The sequence below is a fragment of the Meriones unguiculatus genome, chromosome 3 (genome assembly GCF_030254825.1).
Source record: "Meriones unguiculatus strain TT.TT164.6M chromosome 3, Bangor_MerUng_6.1, whole genome shotgun sequence".
NCBI lineage: Eukaryota > Metazoa > Chordata > Mammalia > Rodentia > Muridae > Meriones > Meriones unguiculatus.
In genome coordinates, this window is record NC_083351.1 from 16,030,871 (window position 1) to 16,046,057 (window position 15,187).

Genomic DNA, 15,187 nt, shown 5'->3' on the forward strand with positions numbered 1-15,187 from the left:
ATGCTGATCTCATGAACAGCCCCACAGCAATGATTTCCAGTCACTGGGTGGGGAGGAGTTTGGAGATGGGAGAAATCCAGAGATAAGCCATCCAAAGCCCAAAGACGATCTTATTCCTCTGCCCATAGACAAACACGCATTTGCGCATGGTTGGATATTAGAAAATTAGATCTTTAATTACATAAGCTGTTTTCAAAAATCATATACAGAATGATTTTCCAGAGATACTGGAGTTGGCAGATGGCCCCTGCAACAGATCAACCCCACCATTTCAGCAAATGCTGTGCTGGCTTGGGGGTAGGGGGCACTCCCTCTCACAGGACCCTCGGTCATGGCAGGGTGGACATCAGCTCTGTTGCCTAGCATACTCTCCCAGGAGACCCAGGGCCATCCCAAGCAAGCACTCAGCTCTGAGGAGCTGGTCCACAGTGAAAGGGGACTTCCAGGCTCCAGGGCGGCCCCAGGCCTGGCAGCGGTAGCCCTTTCTGTCTGGGAGAAGAATCTGTTGCCTGCTCATTTGCCCTCATTTCATTTCCCCCATGTAGGAATCATTGTGCACCTACACCCATCTCCCACAGTCCCAGGTCTTCAAGGGAGCGAGGGACTCAGAGTTTGCAGGTGGCCTGTGCCACTTTGGAGCTGGTTTTTCTGTTCAGGGCTTGACAGATGAAGTCCCCAGCTTCAAGGAGCTTCTGGAGGTTCACACCCTTGGAGAAGTAAAACAGAGGATAAAGTAAGTCAGGGCATGCCCCCAGGGAAACAGGCTGGCCAGCTGAGGCATGAAAAAGGGGAGAGGTCAGCAAACAGGGCCCTGTTGCAACAGTGGGCACCACTGTCTGTGAGGTTGCGGCCAGCTGGCACCCAGGGTTCTTTCTCCATAAAGGTTTGTGAGACCACCACCAGAGGGGGATCTTATCCCATCTCCACATTCAGGGGCTAGCTCAGGGCCTGCTTGGCCCACAGGAAATTCCATGTTCATTTGTTTACTTCTGTATGTCTTTTCCTGGGCTGGGACTGGCATCCAGACCATTGCTCACGCCAATCAAGGGTCCCACTCCTGAGCCACCTCCTCACCCCATGTGACTGACTGTAAGAGCGCCTCCTATCTGCCACCAAGTGCCAAGCACTCTACATAGTTTCTTCTCAGGGTAGAGGTTGGCCCAGGGCCTCACCTCTGGCCATACATTTTTTAATCCTATAACAATCTAGAGTGCCACTTTTGCTGACATTACTCAAGTTTAGAGAGATGAAATAATGAGGTTGACAGCCTCTGGGGGCCAGATCTAGGTTTGAAAGCATCGGACCTCAAAGTAGGCATGCAGTGTCATTTCCATGCCACGCCCGAAGTCCCTGAAGAGTCTGGTGGAGCCCCATGTGGCCAGTCTGTCTTCATTTCACAGAGAAAACAGCCTGGTTGGAAATAACTCAGGAAGCTGGCCCTTCTTTTTGTTTTCTCTTTTGAGAGTGAGTTTCTCTGTGTAGCTGTGTAGCTGTGTAGCCTTGGCTGTCCTGGGCTAACTTTGTAGACCAGGTTGGCCTTGAACTCCTAGAGACACACCTTCCTCTGCCTCTCCGAGTGCTGGGATCAAAGGCTCACGCCACCATTCCTGGCTGAAGCTGGACCTTCTTAAGGCCCTTTCCACACACACTCTGAGGGGCCTCCTAGAACTGGACAGTGGATGGCACCCTGAGGTCCTGGTCTCTTGTGCTTATGCTCATGTTCAACCAGACCAAAGTCTCCTCCTCCATGCTGCTTCCTCTGCACCTTTCTGGATGGCTCCTTCCCACCCTTAGGGTCTTAGTCTACTCCTCCTAGGCCACCAACTGAACATCTCCTGTTGAGACTCTTGGTTATGCAGACACACACCCCAGGCTGCTCTGTCAGGACCTCTAACCCCACAAGGGCCCCTCCTCCACATCAGCCACTTTCTAAGCTCTAAGCATGCTGGTCACACCTGCTAGTGAGCCCCGCTTAATTCACAGAAGCCACCACCAGGGGGCAGGCGGGCTTACCGTGTGGATCCCTAAGCCAGTCAGCATGTAGACCAGGTCCTCGGTAGCCAGGTTCCCCGATGCCCCCTGTGCATAGGGACAGCCTCCAAGGCCCGCCACAGAGGCATCCACCACGCTCACTCCCATCTGGAAACACAAGGATGGTGGGGTGTTGCTGCTGGAGCCTGGAGCCCACGAGGCCCGCCCAACCTCCAAGATTGGGCCAGAGCCGTTCTCCCGCTCCCCGTTCTATCAAGGGAACCCACTGAGGGATGGGGCTTTTCTCTCTCTCTGGAACGGTGAGTCTCCTCTGCCAGGATGCCTCCGCTGCTAGAAGACCGCTTCTCCCACCCTCTCACGGCTGCTTCCTGGCTCCCTTTCACCCTTTGGGATTCTCAGAGAACCCCCCCCCCCACGTCTGGCTCCTCAGTTCCAGTGTGAAAGTCGATACTAGCACAGCTCTGTTGAGGTGTTTTGTTTTGAAAAGAGCCAAAGAAATGGGAGGTTGGTGGGTTCTCAGACGGATTTGTAATGGGCCAGCAAGTCGGGAAACCCGGCAGCCCGACTTTGATCCGAGGGAGCCACACGGAGAGAACTAAGTCCTCTCAGTCACCCTCTGACCCACACAGGTACACTCAGAGTCTGTGGTCCCCAGGTGCAGTGCCAGCTGACACTCATGCTGGCACGGAGACCAACACGACAGGGCGGCACCCGGAGCTTCCTATTTGACCTATGTGTGTATTTATTAAGTACACAGTGTTCTGCCTGCAGACCAGAAGAGGGCACCAGATCTCATTATAGATGGCTGTGAGCCACCATGCGATTGTGGGGATTGAACTCAGCACCTCGGGAAGAGCAGTCAGAAGAAGCGCTCTTAACCTCCGAGCTGTCTCTCCAGCCCCCTGCTTATTCCTCTTGGTCACACTGCTGCTGTCAACGCCTCCCCCTGGACAAGGCAAGCACCCCCTTCCGGCCTCTGCACTGGCACAGCACTCTCTTGGCTACCTTCCGTGGCAAGCCATTCTCTTAACCTATGGGTGCCTCAGCTACCTTGGCTTCAGTACTTTACTGAGAAATAAAATGAAACTGTGCCCTGTCCCGCCACGTGCCCTCTGGGACAATGGGCGCGCGGCTTTCGTTACCTGCAGGGCCACCAAGGTGTTGGCCAGAGCTTGACCGTAGGTGTCGTGGCAGTGGACAGCCAGTGCGGTCACAGGCACCTCTTGCATGACAGCGGTCAGCATGTCCTTCATGAGCCCTGGGGTGCCTACCCCAATGGTGTCCCCAAGGGAGATCTCATAGCAGCCCATTGAGTACAACTTCTTGGCAACCTGGAGAAGCAAGCAGGTACTTAGAGGACCCCAGAGCCACCAGCATGTGACACTAGGGCTCAGGAGCAGGGACTCTTTGACCAGCCTGTCCACCTTCCTCTGAGGTGCTGTGTTCCTCTTGTCCTAGCTCCCAACAAGTTCAATGGAAATGACAGGCTTTACCCACAGGCTAGGGGGTCTGAGACCCAGATGGGAGCCAGCACTGCAGCAGCCTGAGACTCGCCTTTCCTCCCTCCACAGGTGCTGACTGGGCTCAGGGAGAGCCCTTCCTCTGGCAGCAGGGTCTGTGGCTCTAAGACTCTAGGTGGATACTTTAAGAAGCAGAGGAACTATGTAACTGTTTAGAAGCTCATTTCCATCATTTGCTGCCATCATTTGCAGAGTCCCTGAGAAGCCTAAACTGCCGAAGCCCCCCACCCCAAGGGGGTGGAGTCCCCACGGAGATGGCCATGCCTGGCCAGAGGGAAGAGGGGGCAGGAGACACAGGTGTTCACTGATGATCACCCTCAGATGACACAGTGACATCCCACCCCTGCCCGTGCGCCTGTCAGATGACAGTAGTGGCAGGCCTCTGGGGCCATGTGATGCTGAGCTCAAGTCCCGAGTTAGCTCTGGAGAGGGTGGTGGCGACGGGAGAGTGGTGGGCACAGGCCAGGGCACAGCAGCCAGGGGCCATTCTACTGACTGGATGCCACAGGGTATTGGGCAGAAACTAAAGGGCTCCAGGATACAACGGGTGAGACCCAGTCTGCGCTGTGCACGCTGGGTGACGAGCGACCGCTTCCTCAGCTGTAAACGGGAGAGGAGCGGCAAGTCAGCAGCAGGGTTTCCCAGGTGAAATGGCGGCAGCTGCTGGTTACTCACATTCAGCCGCTATGTTGGGTCCTCCTCCACGCAGCCCTGGGGACTAGTCAAGAGGATGCATGCGGTCTCTCACCTACACAGGGAACCCGGGGAGTCCGGGGAATACCACGCCCCAGCTAAGGAGACGGGAAGCTGGGCTCCGGGCTTTCTGGTGAGGCAGACCTGGCAAGGAGGTGGCCCGAGGGGCAGGCGGGCTGTGCCCTGAGTGTGTGAAGGAGAGTGTGTGCGCACATCAGTGCTCTCCCGGGAAAGGGAGGTGAGGAGCAGCTGGATCCACAGGCTGCAAGGGAGCCAACCCTCACAGGGCCGTGCCCCACTGCGCACGCACCTCAGCTACTTTAGCCGGGGAGATCTTCCCCTCGTAGGGGCATCCGAGGGCGCAGGAGATATACCTGTGTAAAGAGGGGAGGAACGCCGTCAGTGGCCCCAGCTCTTTGAGAATGACTGGTGACCACCTGACACACATCCCCGCAAGCCCGCAGTAAACACAGTAAAGCCACGGTACAGCCGGGCAGGAGGCCCAGGGAAAGGTTAGCTCTGCATGGGAAAAGGCTCTTTGGCCTAGTTCTGGGCAGAAGCCCTTGCAAACCCTGAAGGCAAGGCGGGGCTAAGAGGCCACAGTTCCAGAGGCAGGGCTGCAGGTGGATGAGATTTCACAACAGGTACAAGGAACTAGAGTGCCCTTGAGCTGTCTGGAGGGGCAGGGGGAGGCGGGACAGTATTCATCAAAGCCAGCATAAACACACAGGCCAGCACGGGAATGGCGAGGACGGACGTGAGTCAGTGCCAACGCTCGAGGGCCTGATGGCTCATCCACTCATTTATTCGGCTGATATTTACAAAGATGAAGAGGATATGCCAGGCGCTGGGCGCAGAGCAGCGCGAGGAGCTCGTTTGATTCAGGAAGATGGCAATTAAAACCCCAGTCACATTGGGAGGGGGAGATAATTCCAGGAGATGAGCTGTGAAGGAATCGATGGGAGGAGGAAGCGCAGGCGGCGGCGTAGCGAGGGTTAGCTAGGCAGACCTCGGGAGGCCAAGGTGCTGGCGCTCGGAGGGGAGGAACTTTGGAAAGCATGGCTCAGTCAAGGCCAGAGTCTGGTGCGCTCAGGGCAGAGCAAAGGACAGACTCCTAAGGCATGAGGAGCGTCAGCGGCACCCGGCTGTGCCATGAAGCAGGAGGGGAGCCCAGGCTTGACTGACAGTCTTGTGGGCTGTGCTAAGGGCTCTGGGGGTTAAAAGCAGAGCCCACCCTCACCACCCCGCTGCCACTGGGGTGTCTCTAGAGTTACACTGAGGATGGTAGCTTAAGCCTGTGACCCCAGCTCTCGGGAGGCTGAGGCAGGAGGATTGCCAGCCTTGGTTACAAAATGTTCACAGTCAACCTGAACTTAAAGAGATGGTACCCGGGAGGCGGCGGCACACATCTTCAATCCCAGCACTCAGAGAGGCAGAGGCAGGTGGATCTCTGTGAGTTCGAGGCCAGCCTGGTCTACAGAGTGAGTTCTAGGACAGCCAGGGCTACACAGAGAAACCCTGTCTAAAAACAAAACAAAAAGATTGAGACGCTGTTAGAAAAAACAAAAACCCAAACCCTTCATGGTCAAGTAAAAAATAATATAAAGAAACAGATAAGGCTGAAGAGATGCTCAGAGGTTAGGAGCACTGGCTGCTCTTCCAGAGGTCCTGAGTTCAATTCCCAGCAACCACATGGTGGCTCACAACCATCCACAATGAGATCTGACGCCCTCTTCTGGCATGCAGGTGTACATGCAGATAGAGCACTCAAACATAAAAATACATGCATACATAAATAAATTGAAGAAAAGAAAGAAAAAGAAATGGAGCCAGGGGTGGTGGCGCATGTCTTTATTCCCAGCACCTGGGAGGCAGAGGCAGGTGGATCTCTCTGAGTTCCAGGCCAGCCAGAGTTACACCAAAAGACCCTGACTCAAGAAATAGATAAATAAAGCTTAGAAAATAATTTTGAGATGGAGTAAAGGTTTGCTGGATCAACATGTCAAAAATCTTAATTTTCCCTTTACAGTATCTCCAAATACTACCAAGCAAGAAAAAGTGGTAGGGGCACACACCTCTCACCCCGGGTGGGCAGATCTCTGTGAGTTCCAGGTCAGCCAGGGTTACAGAGTGAGACTGTCTGGGGGAGAATGACTACGACAGAGCTCAGGCCTGGGAGCTGGGACGAAAGAGGGGAGCCCTAGGTCCCCGTCTTTCACCTGCCTATCAGGTCTCGGGCGCCTTCTACAGTGCTGGGCACTATGACGGGAGAGCACAGGACCCAGGGTCTGTGGGACAAAGAAAACCAAGGGGGGCTGACATCCGGGGGACCCTGCAGGAGCCGAGCCGCAGAAAGGAGGGGAAGCATTCTGGCTGCGGACAGTAAGCGCAAAGGCCTCGAGGCAAGAGGGGGCGGGCCGGAGGCAGGTGCATGAGAGAACACTGCAGAGTGGCAGGGGCGACACCAGGAGGTCCTGACCATCACAGCAAAGCCTTCACTGGGCACGGGCAGAGCTCAGGGTAGGGCTCCTGTCCTGTGTGGTACAAGGCTTCATGAGCGCTGGGTTCCACCCAGGCCTGCGCTACCAGCGATGTCCGTGAGCGGTAGGCTCTCTACACACGCTGAGAGAAACCCTGCCTCATCTTCCGACCACACTCGCTTGGAGGAAGGTTCCCAGGTGCGGAGCTTGGGCTGGCCCTGGCCAGCAAGAGCCTGAGGCAGACAGATTGGCAGGTGGGAGAATGGGCTCCATTCTGCAAGGACAGTGAGAAAAGCGCCCCACGAGGCCTGAGTCGCCCTCCCTCACGGACACTGCCCGTGCGGCCTGACTCACCCTCTCACAGAGATGCTGGCTGCCCGTGCAGCCTGCATGACTCCTTCAAAGCGCTGGAAACTCTCCTCTATAGAGCAGTTCACGTTCTTCCGGGTGAAGAGCTCGGATACAGCCCCAAAGATGCTGACTTCCGTGGCACCCGCAGCTACCTGCCACAGACACGTATATATACATACAACCTATGTTGGGGCACGCAAGGCGGCTCAGTAGATACAAGGCATATGCGCTGTCAGGCCCGACGACCCGAGTTCAATTCCTCGGGACCCAAATGGTAGAAGGAGAGACTCACGTCACTCATGCTGCCCACTGACCTCCACACGAGCACCACTGTACTCGCACATGTCTGTGCAAACACACACAAAGAAATAATTTAACAGAAATAAGCAAATATGCGGACATGCCAGTCCCTAGCCCCTGGGAACATGTGACCGACTTGGAAGAAGGGTCATTGCAAGTGTAATTAGATGAAATGAGGCCACACTGGAGCAGGGCGGGCCCCTAGTCCAGAATGACTGGTGTCCTTAAAAGATGGCTGTGTGAGGCCACTGAGCTGTGGAAGGCCACGTGAGGGCGGAGGCAGGCACTGGGGCAAGCCACGTATAAAGCAAGCAATGCCAAGGCCAACCGGGATAGTCACTAAAGATCCATGGGCTGGGCCTTGGGAAGCCTCCCAAGCAGCCAGCACCGCCTGACATGCAGAATGTGAGGCAGTAAAGCAACTCTGTACTTCCTCAAGCAGCCCCAGGAAATGCTCACACTTCAATCAGAAACAAAACAAGGCCAGGTGGTGATAGCACACACCTTTAGTCCCGGCGCTTGGGAGGCGGAGGCGGAGGCAGAGGTGGAGGCAGAGGCAGGTGGATGTCTGTGAGTCTGGTCCAAGGATGAAGTTCTAGGACAGCCAGAGGCTACACAGGGAGACCTTGCCTCAAAACAAAACAAAAAGAAGAAAACAGAACAAAACCAAGGCTGGGGATGCAGCTCAGGGCTGGAGCATTTTCCTAGTAAGCCTGATCCCTAGCACCAGGAGAAACCAAAAACTCCACCAAGTCTGATGTCCTCCAAGGAAACCAACACCGCCTCTGTCAACCTGGGGGTCACTCTTGAAGTTTTTGACAAATCAGAAGCACCCAGGCAGAGCGCTGTAGCCCTTTCCTAAAGAAGAGAGTGATAGGGAAGGCAGAGATGGCTCAGCAGTTAAGAGTGCTCCCTGCTCTTGGCACAGGACCTGGGTTTGAGTCCCAGCATCCACAAGGCCACTGTCTGCATCTCCAGTTCCAAAGGATCTTATGCCCTCTTGTGGCCACTGCAGGCATTACAAGCAGGCAGGCAAAACACCAGTACACATAGAGTAAAAAATAAAAAATAAATAAAAAGCGGGTGATCCCAGGATGTAATTGTTTTAACAAGCCCACATTCTCAGGTCTTACTGAGCATTGATTGATGGAAGCATCGGCTCAGCACTAACTGCCGTTATCATTCCTGATTCATGGGCAGAACTGAGGTAAAGCAATTTGTCAAGACAACAGAGTGATGGGTGACAGGATTGGGCCCCCGCCCCATCCGCTGCTGCTCATCACCGCTGGAGACAAGCTGTTCAGAGGGACATCCCAAGACAAGGCAGACTAACACTGTCAGCAGCTCCCAGGGGCCTCACCAAGTCGACCTCTTACCGCTTCCTCAAAGCCTTTCATATTTGGAGTCAGGACTGGGTAGTTGACGCCGGGGAACTTCTGAATGCCCTTCAAGACTTCAGAGTGGTCAGCCATCTGCAAGCCAAAGAAGCCAAGAGCTTGGTGGTGGAGGAAGCCTTCACCCCTGAATCTTCTGTCCCCAGTTCTTATCTGTCTGATCAGTGGAGGTCAGGAGACACCGTGGGCAGCGCGACCTTGGCAGCTCCCTCGGCCAGTACTGCCAGCTCTGGGGTATCTGCAGGCAAGAGCAGCTGCCGCCGCTTATCAAGAACCATCTCTGGCAGTGCTGGGCACCAGTCCCTCTGCGCTGCCTGGCACTCAGTTGTCATTCGGTTGCCTGCCCAGCCCTGTGAAGCAGCAGCTCTGGCTCTCCCCACAACACAGATGCTGCAGATGGGATGGGGGTCCTATATTCTCAGAGCCAGGAGAGACCTCGGAGGCCATCTCTAACCTGAGAGGGCAAAGGCCTTCCTCGGCAAGGGTTCCAGCAAGGCAGGGCAAGGCTCAGGCTGGAGCAGAGAGCGCTGGCTCCCAAGTCATGTCCTTCCCGTGCTGCACAGTGATGAAACTCACCTGAACCCCCCTCAAGCCAGGGTCTGGACACCTGTGCTTCCAAGCAAAGGGGCGACCTCCCTCCCCTCTGCGACAGGCTTCTTCTGGAGGCTGGGCTCACCTGGGGTACCCACTTGGGAGAGACAAAGCTGGTGGCCTCGATAACAGGGAGCCCTGCTTCGGAAAGCATGTCAATCAGCTTGATTTTCACTGGGGTAGGTACAATATTCTGTAGTGGACAGACAGAAACCCAGAAAAGACAAGTCAACAACATTATTAGGAAAAGCCGGCTGTGGTCGCCAGCCAGCACCTCAGCACCAAGCTTTGGCTGTGCCAGATCCTCACTGCCCGGATTTCAGACACTAACATGAGCTCACACACGCTCTCCAGGTTCTACCAACTGCGTCTCCTGGCAGAGATGGCTGCTCAGCTGAGGTGTTTGTGATCACGTGGAAACAGCGTTTCCCTCCTGTGCAGAATCAGAGTTAGTCTACAACCCCGTCATAAGATGAGAGCAAGGTGCCCTGGCTGGAGTGAGTGGAGATAAATAAATCACCGCTGCTTTCTGGGTGCCATGGGATGAGCCCCCAAACGTCGTGCCCTCCCCTCCCGGCTTCACTCAGCAGAGCGTCCTGCTTCCTTTCGACTCTGCCCTCAAGATCCTGGCTGTAATGTGGCATGCTCTCCCTCTGTCAATCCATCCGGTGCCAGAACCTTCCTGAACGGCAGTCTCCATTGCCTCACTTCCAGCCCAGAAGCCTTCCGGGAGGGGCTGGAGCAGTAGTGCTGGCTCAGCAGTAAGGAGCCCTGGCTGCTTCTCCAGAGGACCCATGCTTAGTTCCCAGTACTCATGCTGGGCAACTCACCAATGCCCATCAACTTCAGCCCCAGGCGATCTGACCTCTGGCCTCTAGGCACTGCATGCATGGGGCAGCTACACACACAGGTACACACACACACACATACACACAAGTAAAAATAAACCTTAAGCCAGGTGGCGGTGGCGCACGCCTTTAACCTCAGCACTCAGGGGGCAGAAGAAGGTAGACCTCTGAGTTTGAAGCCACCTGGTCTATGGAGCAAGTTCCAGGACGGCCAGGGCTATATGGAAAAACCCTGTCTTGAAAACCCAATAATAATAATAGCCTTTCATGACTCCCTGGTGCCAACCAGTAGGATTATGCTTCAAGTCTTAATGATTCCAGGTCCATGATGAGGTCCGTTCATGAGGCCTTCCCATCGTCTTCCCTGGGACCGGAGTTACAGATGGTTGAAAACCACTATGTGGGTACTGGGCATTGAACCTGGGTCCTCTGAGCAGGACGCACCCTTAACCACTGAGTCATGTCTCCAGCCACCTCAGGAGCCACATTTTAAGTGCTCAAAAGCCACATCGATTGCTACCACATTCATGGTGTGAGAGCCGCCTTCAAAGTTATTCCCAGCCGCGAATCCTGTGCCTACAAGTTTAGAGCACTTCCATTTTTGAGAAAGTTTTGCGATCCTTTCTAAGTAAATACTTCCACATTTACCTAAGCTCTTCTGCTTGTTTTACATAGGAGTGAGGCTGAATACACTGCTTTACAGTCTCGAGTCGCTTAATGTACTTGTGTTAACAGCTCCGTAAGATTCCAGTCTATCGAAAGTCCACGATGTATCTGCCCCATCTTCTCCCCTGGAATGCTCAAAACAGATGCGTTAACTGTCCTTTCTGGGCTGGCTTCCATCTTTACCTTTTCATTCTGCAAACCGTCTCGGGGACCGACTTCCACGATCTTCACCTGCTTCGGGAAAGCGCCCATGGATGAGGTGCTCGCCTGGGGTTTAAAAGAGGAAACACAGTATCAGGTCTTAGCACGGACTACACGGAAGACAGGGGCCTTCCTCTGCTACCACAAAGCGGCCACACTTCTCCTACCTAACTCACATCTGGACTCTCAGGATTACCCAGGAATGAGCAAGAAAGCCATGCTGCCTCTGGTTTAGACCCGCTTTCCATTTGTGCACCTCTCATTCAGCAGTCCCCCAAACTCCGTGCTGTCCAAACGCTCGCTCGACTCCATCCTGCCTATCTCTTGCCAAAGACAGCACCCTGCCGCACAGCTGAAATCTGACTCACCCCTTCCCCTTGTCACCCTGCCTTGGAGGCCCTGTGGGTTTGGCTCTGCCTGACCTCCTTACTCACCCCTACTGCTCCATTTGCTTCTACTCTCTGCCCAACAGGTTGCTTTGCTCCAGTCCAGCAGGGCTGCCCTCTGCCTGCAATGCTCAACTTCAGTCAGAGAGCCTAGTCACCTTTGCTACCTGGCGTTTCACAAGACTACACCTATTTCCTTCTATAAAGCTCGGGACCTCGTCTCTCTCCACCCCCTCTCGTCCTGACTGGCCCTGCGCCTCGCAATGCGCCCAACAACATCACAGGAACAACAAACAATGCATAGAGGGCACAGCTCTCCCGAGTTTCACAATTACCGAGCACCGGGAGAGGTCAGTCTCAGACTCGGCAACGGTGACAGGGGATAAGGAGAAAGACCTTGCTGTGTCTAAAGCCCGATTCTAGGCTGATGGATGTCATGAGGGACGGCAGGTCTGAGGAAATGCATATCCCACAGCTGAAGAAATTATCCCCTACCCCAAATTTTAAAGCCTTTAGCCTGCTGTCAAGTCTGTCTCAAACCTTCCCCTACCCACCTAGAGAATTGTGTTTAAGTAATTATTTATTTATGTTCTGTATATAGGCAATCTGTCTGCATGTATGTCTGCATGCCACGTGGGTGCCCTTGTAAGCCAGAAGAAAACAGCATTATCCCTTAAGACCAGATACAGATGGTTGTGAGCCACCAGGTAGAACCCAGGAACCAAGACTGGAAGAGCAGCAGTCAGTCACTCTAAACCACAGAGCCATCTCTCCATCCCCCATCCCCAAGTACACACACAGCAATGGGACAAAAGGAAAGATATAACATACCAAGGACTCCAAGCCCATGAAGCCCTTAAAGAACAACTGATCCCCAGACAGGAATCAGCTAGAATAGGTCAACTCACCTGACAGACAAAGGGGACAAGCCCCTGAATTATGAGAAGTCAGCAGGGGGCTGGAGAGATAGCTCAGCAGTTAAGAGCACTGGCTGCTCTTCTAGAGGACCTGGGTTCAATTCCCAGCACCCACATGGTAGCTCCAGGATCTGACACCCTCACATAGACAAACATTCAGGCAAAACACCAATGCACATAAAATTAAAAATAAATAAATAATAAAGTAAAACAAAACAAAAAAACAAGAAGTTAGCAGGCTGAGTTAAATGCAGTCTCTCTCCAAAAGAGGCCCCCACTGGTACCTCGCCCCAAAAGGACCCCAGTGGGGCATGCACATCACAGGCCAGGGACTTGGTGCCACTCACTGCTCTTTCCAAGGCCCTGGGACAAAGTAGAGGCTCAGTAAGTAACTGCTGAAGGAAATCCTGCCTCCAACTTTCCTTTTTGGAATAGGTTGAACTTAGTTCCACTTCCTTCAGCACAATATTCACATAACAGCTCGGCCCAGGTGTGGTGGTGCACACCCATAATTCCGGCGCTCAGGAGGTGAAGACAGGAGGGCATATGTGAGATCTTATGTTTAAAGAATCCCAGGGGCTGAAGAGGTGGTTGAGCAGTTGAGCGTGCATGCCGCTCTTGCAGAGGACCTAAGATGGGTTCCCAGACCCTTGTCAGACATCTCACAACTGCCTGTAAGTCTGGTCTTACCTGACGCTCTCTTCTGACTTCCATAAACACCTGTGCTCACACATATATAATATATATATATGTATATATATATATATATATGTAGACATATATAAATACATATAATTCGAATATACACGAATGGGCTGGAGAGATGGCTTAGCGGTCAAGAGCACTCGATGTCCTTAAGTTCAGTTCCCAGCACCGGCGCCTGCAGCTCACAACTGCCTGTAACTCCAGCTGGCTGTCAAAGGCACCAGAACACACACAGCACACACTTACACAGACATACACACAAAACAAAACAATATTAAAAAAACACACTTACACAGACATGCACACAAAACAAACCAATATTAAAAACCAAAACAAGCTGGGCCTGGTGGAGCACACCTGTAATCCCAGCACTCAGGGAGGCAGAGGAAGGTTGATGGCTGTGAGTTCAAGGCCAGCCTGGTCCAGGACAGCCAAGGCTACACAAAGAAATACTTGTCTTGAAAACACAACAACAACAAAACAAAACAAGAGCTGGGCATCGTGGCACAGGCCTTTAATCTCAGCACTTAGGAGGCAGAGGGCAGCAGATCTCTGTGAGGCCAGCCTGGTTTACACAGGTCCTGAGTTTATACATTAAAAAACAAACAAACAAACAAAAACTCTGTCCTAAATAAATAAATAATCCATTTGTCTCCCCTTTCCCCCCAAGACAGGGTTTCTCTGTGTAGCCTTGGCTGTCCTGAAACTCATTCACGCTGTAGACCAGGCTGGTCTCGAGAGCAGAGATCCACCTGCCTCTGCCTCCCTAAGTGCTGGGATTCACCTGGTGTACAACAAGACTTCTGAAATGTTTATTTTCTGAACTTCTGAAGTTGGAGTTGGCATTTCCATGTGATTCCCTGGGCAATCAGTGGAGGTGGTTAGAGCGAAGAAACAGAAGTGGTTTTCAGAGAGCTACCCACGAGCTGCAGAGAAAGAGTAGCGTTCCCAAGTACGGAGACAATGCCTTGGCTCCCCAACACAAAATCCTAACATCGGGGGCTGGGGAAATGGCTCAGTGGTTGAGAGCACTGCCTGCCCTTCTAAAGGTCCCAGGTTCAACTCCCAGCACTCACGAGGCAGCTCACGACTGTCTGTAGCTCCAGTTCCAGGGATTCTGACACCTTTTACCAATGCACAGGGAATAAAATTATTAAAAGCAAGTCATAACTACGCCATCACTGAGCTGAGGGTGTAGCTCCCTGGCAAAGCACCGGACCTCAACAAAGTACCACCAAAGATCACTCACCAAATCACCCTGAGACAGAGCTATCCATTTTACATGTAAGCAACCTAGAAAGTGGCAGGATCATCCGGACGTCGGTTTGCGCTTTAACCAGCACAGCTCTTTGGCCCCTTCCCTCCCTTTCCCTCCACACTGCGCGTGGGAGAGGACAGAACACCAGGATTGAACAGGCCCAAAGTACAGTTCCGAGGAAACCCCCACGGTCCAGGCGTCTAGAAAAGCAACAGGACCTGGGAAAGGCGGCCGAGAGGCTTGCTTTTGCTTTTTCCACGCGGGACGTGTTTCCCACTAATGAAGGGCTGGAGAGCTCCGAAGCTCAGTTACAGGAAGGAGAGACTTGATGCTCTTACGTTCGGTTCCCAGCACCCGCGCCTGGCAGCCCACAACTGCCTGTGTGTGCCTGGGAGGGAATGAGGACGCCCAGGAGGATGTCCCAGGTCTCCGAGGTGACGACGGGTCGCTTCACGTCCCCTGGCCGCGGCTTCCCCTTTCCTGCAAGGAATCGGAACCAGACCGGCTGGGTCCCGAACTCTCAAACCCTCTCGGCGCCGGCCCCTGGCGCTGCCCCGCTTCGCCTGCCGCAGCAGCTGACGAGGCCCTCCCCGACCCCGCGACTGTCCCGCAGGGGGAACTTACAGCCCGGAGGGACGCCAAGCCCGCTATCCTCCGCGGGAAAACCCGTCTCACAGTCGCCATCTTAGCCTAGAGTCTCAAGTGTCCGCCCCGCTGGGTCCCACGTGACTGCCGAGAGCTGTGCGAGGCCCAGGCCTGGGGCGGAGACTCGTGAGTGACGCGCGGCTCCCAGCGTTGGCTCCACCCCTCCCCACCCCCTAGCCTGCTAGTGTTTTCCTTCCCGACTGAGTTATTCTCCGTTTAACGTGGTTTGGTTTTGGTTTG

General features: G+C 53.9%; 1 protein-coding gene across 2 annotated transcripts; it reads right to left on the reverse strand.

Moving 5' to 3' along the window:
- Positions 1–150: 150 nt before the first annotated feature.
- On the reverse strand, positions 151–15,077 carry Hmgcl (3-hydroxy-3-methylglutaryl-CoA lyase). 2 transcript variants are annotated; one of them, XM_060379292.1, is made up of 10 exons: positions 14,927–15,013; positions 14,294–14,782; positions 11,019–11,102; positions 9,407–9,514; positions 8,713–8,808; positions 7,040–7,188; positions 4,516–4,579; positions 3,135–3,323; positions 2,014–2,139; positions 151–707 (listed from the first exon to the last, which is right to left on the reverse strand). In XM_060379292.1, exons 3-10 carry the CDS (start codon positions 11,085–11,087, stop codon positions 606–608), a joined length of 903 nt encoding a protein of 300 aa, XP_060235275.1. In that variant the 5' UTR covers positions 11,088–11,102; positions 14,294–14,782; positions 14,927–15,013; the 3' UTR covers positions 151–605. The 2 variants fall into 2 exon arrangements, with proteins under 2 accessions (XP_060235275.1, XP_021487156.1); XM_021631481.2 differs by lacking the exon at positions 14,294–14,782 and having other exon boundaries at positions 14,927–15,077.
- Between the last annotated feature and the right edge of the window lie 110 nt (positions 15,078–15,187).